Raw genomic sequence first — 5,651 nt, 5'->3', positions numbered from 1 at the left:
GGGGGGGGTGGTGGACGCAGGCAAAAGTGAGAGCGACGCTGTCATTCTGTATCGTATAGATAGAAATTTATTGGGCTCGAAACGCCTGTATGTACAATTATAGTCTCGCGCGCTAAAATGTTAATTATGTACAACGGGTTCTTTCTTTTCCAGGCGCGATTCGTATACTCATCGATAACGCACATATATGCACACGGCGTAAAAATATATTATTTACAAAAATACAAAAGAGAAAAGAAAGGAAGGATTATATTGGCACACTCGAAATTACACTTACATACGTAGGCAAGCGAAGCGCGTATCACATGGCTCAGATTCGCCGTTTTCACCATCGGCAGTACAAGTTTCCGAAAATGGGACTCTCTGGCGGTGCACGATGACGTACGTTCGCCGGTTTTGGTAATCACGGGTGACACAGGTCGGACGAGCGCCGAACACGTGGCGCAACAGTGAGGGGGAGTTCAGTCTTAACTTTTACAATATGAATAATTCACGCGATTTCTACATGCTGTGCTCATTTACTATACACGATGCCTTGATGTATCACTATTAGAAATATACATGTATTTCTGTGTGGCCGAAATTTTGGAATCTTTTATATGAAAATCGCGATAACAATAAGATTCTAAATTTCTATTCCAAATTTCGATTTTGACCTGTCAATTGCTTCTTAGTTAAGCGATCTACTTAATTGCACAATTTTTGAAAAGAAAAGTGATATATATGCATTAAATTAGAATCTATTACATTTACCTATACATGACTGCTATAAAAACGCTTAAAACTATACGAGAACTATCTAAGTACTAAAATGATATATATACACGCGTTCTTACATTGAAAGTCTCAATAGGATCCCTCGAATAAAATTTTTGATATGTTTAGAAATTCAATGGAGAAATCTTAATAGCGAGAAGTTCAGTTCTATTTTACAGCCAGTCAGCACGCCCAATTAGACATATCGCGTTAATTGAGTGTGAAAATCTTGTAGACAGATAATTAATTGACTAAATGTTGGCCTCTCTTCCGCTGACATCGCCCAGCAGTACGCCATCACTGCGAATAGCTCGTCTGGACAGTTTATCGGTTGCGCCAACCTGTATCCCTCTCGGAGATAGGACGCCATTTCAAATGGATCCACTTCTCCATAAGGTTGTTGCGCCAACGTCGTTAGCTCCCATAATAAAACGCCGAATGCCCACTAAAGTTGAATGAAATGACGTGATGTAATATAATATGTATCATATATGTATCATACATTATTTTAAAATTGTCATTATCGTAATATAAAAATGCGAATGTAAAATAAAGATTTTAATTAAAGCTTTAATTCACTTTAAAAAATGAAAGTTATTAAAATGTTAGATGAATTTAAATATATTTATTTTTCTATTGTAATTTTTTGTATTAACTCATATATATATATATATATATATATATATATATATATATATATGTGTGTGTTACTTACCACGTCAGTAGCTGTAGTGAAAGTTTTATTGAGTAAACTTTCTATCGCCAGCCACTTGATAGGGCGATTTTCGTTGTCGCCCAGGCAGTGATAATCCTGCGGGAACAGATCTCTAGCCAAGGCGTTATCCGTGATCTGTACTCTCAAATCATCGTCCACCCTGAAAGACGAAAGTCGGAAAGTGAACTTGAGACAATGATCACGCGATTTCATTACCGCATCGTTATAAGTACTTTTCCCGAATGGAAGTCAGGCAGATAACAGCAATTAAAGTCTTACGGTAACGCACCGGTTATTAAGTCTACGCGCGCAATTAATTCGATAACGAGACGTAACGACTTCAGCTTCGGTACGGCCGTATAAAGAACCCGCCATAGAAAACCTGACCAAGCTATATTGAAAGCGATATATTTAGCAGTACAAATTTCAAGATCACTCAAGAGAATGTATAGAACGCGTAAAATTAGATCATCGGAGAAGTAATGTAAGATATATTTAGTTTAGACTTTAGTGATAGTCTACTTCGTATATATCGGGAAAACTGGCAATAATTTATCGTTCTTACTTACACGCAATTTCTGGCGGCCAAGTCTTTATGAATGATCCTCTTTCTGTGGAGGTACTGTACACCTTTGGCTGCTTGGAGTGCCATTTCGACGACTTCCTGCGTAGTAAGAGCCCTCGGAGGTCCTTCGTTACTGAACTTGCACCTCAGCAAAAATCTCTTCATATTTTTGTAGCCTGTGTGTGGATACAGCAGAAAAGGCGCGCTTCTGTCCTCGATGGAAACACCGAGGACCGGAAGTAATGCTGGATGACTGAGTCCATACAAGGCGAAACCTTCTTGCAGTAAAAGTGTCACCTTTTCGAAACAGAAAATTTATACTTTAAACGTCGTCTTAGTCGCATTTTAGAAAAGAGAATTGTCTCTTTTAAAAATAAATGAAATATTCTATTTTTTATGATAATAATACGAATAAGACAGTTGACATACTATTTTATTACTACATATATTAATTATTAATTATAATTATTCTTAAGAGTGTCACTTGAGAATAATTTCAAATTAACTCACTTGCGATTGGGATGCGTGCTCGGCAGCAGTTTTCACCAGTACGTCCTTCGGAGATGAAGAACCTTCTTCATGGTAACTGCCCCTATACACGCGCCCAAATGTTCCCTCCAATTCAATACTGAGCAGACGCACCCTGCATCTGTAATACGAAAAAGATTAATTATTTCACTTAATTTTACAATTTCCTTATTTCTGCGATATTATTTTTTTATTAGTAAATCAAAAAGATCCATTTTTATGGCACTCATTGTATTGGCAAATAAATAATTTTCTAAAAATGATAGCCAGCCAATAAAAACCTCGTAGAAGGATATTATTCAATGTCTGTGAGATTTCTTCTTAATCTGACTAATTTTGTTGATTTAAAATGCGATAATTACCTTTGTACGGTGATTTCCTGAATTCTTTCATGAAGTTCTCTATTAGGACGCTCGTCCAGTCTTCTATAAGTTGATCCTGACGCAGCGGAGGTAGGCGGAGGTGTTTCCGACAAAAAAGTTTGCGCAGGTCCCACACCAGTGCCTCTTTCCATGCTGCACGCCGAGCTGAGTCCCCTCGATTCCCTGCAATTCCTAAATCTTTTAAGCATATCCAAAAATCTGGTCGCTTGCTTGATTCTCTCTGTCGGTATATTTCACTTACTGTAAAGGATCTCGATGTCTTCTGGCCTTCTTATCGCGCACGTAGTAGGCCATAATCAAGACGAAAATAGCCGCCATAAACGCACACGCGCAACCAACTGCCACGTAGAAAATCTGACCGCCGGAAGTGGAGTCAGAGGCAGCGACTAGGACCTCCTCGGGCTCGGTGTAGCTCTCTTTCTTCATGCAAATCTTTTTTCGCTTGAACTCCAAGGTGGTGACGTTCCTCGGTACCGAGACGTTTATTCGGAGGCTGAAGTCGACCTCTACGTCGTACGGCCCGCAATGCAACGATAAGGCCCATGTTTTCAAACCGCCGAGAGGTATCTCGCCGATGTGGGAGATGTTCAGAGAACTGCTCAGTACCGAAGGATTATTGATATCCACGGACATCGTGTACGGCAACTAAAAGTATCGAGAATTCCACTTTTGTTTTATTAATGTCTGATTAAGATAATCTATTAACTTAAATAAAAATTTGAGTCTTTGCAAAGAACATTGCAATAAGATTACGCAAATAAGTAAAAGAGTATGTCATGTAGTCAGTCAACGAATGAACAAATCGTAGTACAGAGCGGAGTTGACGAAAGGCTTGAAGAAAAGGAGCGCGCACACGAGCGTTCGATAAGTACGGATCTGAACTGTAACTCGCGAGGAATACGCAAAACAGACGGAACAATGTCGAAGACCGGTGAGGTTTGGCCGGCTACCGCTCCGTCATAATCTCGAGAACTATAATCTCGAGCGTACCATTCTCGGAAGACAATTTGTGCTCAGCGAGAGCAAAGCGAGTCCAGAGGATTTGCGAGAACAAGAGTGGAAAGAAAACGGTGAGACCAGAGAGGAGGGGAAAGAGGGGATGAGGGGTGGAAAGGCCAGTGGAAGGAAGCGAGGCTAGGCGATGCAGAAGCAGCAGCGAGCTCTCGCAGCTGATTACTAGCTCGCAGTGTGATGATCGGTTCTCGGCTGGCCACGAGAGTACCTCGTCAACTTGCCGGCTTGTCGCTACCGCTATCTAACGCTCTCCTGCGGTCTTTTACGGCCGCGAAGACCGTGGCTGCCGCACTATGTGGCCGGCCAGGCAGTTTCTTCTAAATGGACTAGCGGATTTCCAGTTAAGAATTTTAATGGGCGAGAGATGAGATTTTTTGCAATATCCTGATTCCCAATATATTTCAGTAACGTTTTCTTGAAACATATAAATACGAAGATAAAGGAATAATTGTTTCTTTTTTTAACAAATAATTGAGAGAATATAAGAAAAAGAAATATATATATATATAATTATAATGTACAACAATTAAAATATAAAATGTACTTGATCATCTGCACTTTCTTTAGCAGCAAATACTATGTAATTACTTATGACAGATGGCATGACAACGGCGCCGTGATGGATGGGACATCCTTGAAAAATGTCCTTGCGCGGTTAGGCTACCTTTATACTTTTGCAAAGGACGTCAATTTTCACGTAGCTTCGGGGAAAAAATTCCCATATACCGCCGTGCGCGCGGTACTCGCCGCACAATGCAGCTCCCGTATAGTCTCTCGTTAATTTTCAAATCCGCCATATGCCTCATCCTCAATACAAACGACGTTGCGTGATGCGCGCGAGGGAAGGGAAATTGCTACCCGGCGCTATACAAATACCCACGCAGCAAACGTCCGATCGAAATTGAATGCGCTGCCTGGCGCGCGCGGTGCCGCCAGGGAGGATTCCCCTGATAATTCGACGTGCGTATACGGGACGTCGCGTCCGGAAACCGCTTTATCGAGACACAATTCCCGCAGGTTTGACGGACAGGCGCTGGTTTAAGTACCATTCAAGCCACTCGGTTTTGCCGCGGAGGTGACGGATGTCTTTGCGTCGCTCGTCAGTCTTCCTCAGCTCCTTCTTCAAGCCTCCCCGCTCCCCCCCCCCTCTCCCCTTCCCCTCCCCAAGTTGTCTGCTATATGCCGAGACAACTGGGAAGAAGTGGATGGACCACTTTGTCCCGCTCCTGGATCCGTTCTTTTTTTCCGCGCGTCGTCGACGAGTCAATCGGACACCCCGCCGCATTCTCTGCCCACTTTTCGCCGCCACTTTGTCAATGTACCACGGATGTCGACGGGCAACGAGCAGCGGGCAGAAGTGGTTTGCGAGGCCTCTCGCCGATGACTCATGGACGAGAGAAAGAGAGAGAGAGAGAGAGAGAGAGAGAGAGAGAGAGACACACACAGGAGGACAGGACCGAGTGCGCAAACGCGCCGCGAAAATCGGTACTATCAATTACGCGCCTCGCAAAGTTTACGGGAAGAGGATACGCGGCGTGGAACACGGTGCAATTTGCGTCGTAAAACCGCCTCCTCGGCGCGGCGCGATATGGCGCGCGCGACTCGGCGCGAATCGAAATAATTCATTCTCCAATAAATTTATTACCCGTCGACCGTCGGGCGAAATTTTCCGCGCGCGCGCGCGCGAGCG

General features: G+C 42.9%; 1 protein-coding gene across 3 annotated transcripts in view; it reads right to left on the bottom strand.

The window, feature by feature from the left end:
- Nucleotides 1–44: 44 nt before the first annotated feature.
- The window catches only part of LOC105462441 (tyrosine-protein kinase Dnt-like), a 25,212-nt gene continuing 19,605 nt past the window's right edge, over nucleotides 45–5,651 (bottom strand). The window contains exons 3-8 of one of the 3 annotated variants that reach the window (XM_011709036.1): nucleotides 3,189–3,592; nucleotides 2,927–3,124; nucleotides 2,547–2,685; nucleotides 2,041–2,333; nucleotides 1,472–1,631; nucleotides 45–1,201 (exon numbers count right to left, since the gene is read on the bottom strand). In XM_011709036.1, the coding sequence (XP_011707338.1) occupies nucleotides 953–1,201; nucleotides 1,472–1,631; nucleotides 2,041–2,333; nucleotides 2,547–2,685; nucleotides 2,927–3,124; nucleotides 3,189–3,592 (1,443 nt within the window). In that variant the 3' untranslated portion in view covers nucleotides 45–952. The remainder of the gene's footprint in view (nucleotides 1,202–1,471; nucleotides 1,632–2,040; nucleotides 2,334–2,546; nucleotides 2,686–2,926; nucleotides 3,125–3,188; nucleotides 3,593–5,651) is intronic. The other 2 variants (XM_011709037.1, XM_011709039.1) reach the window with 2 other exon arrangements.

This window comes from Wasmannia auropunctata, unplaced genomic scaffold (assembly GCF_000956235.1).
Source record: "Wasmannia auropunctata unplaced genomic scaffold, wasmannia.A_1.0 LD336099.1, whole genome shotgun sequence".
Classification (NCBI taxonomy): domain Eukaryota; kingdom Metazoa; phylum Arthropoda; class Insecta; order Hymenoptera; family Formicidae; genus Wasmannia; species Wasmannia auropunctata.
This window is presented reverse-complemented; position numbering and strand designations above follow the sequence as displayed.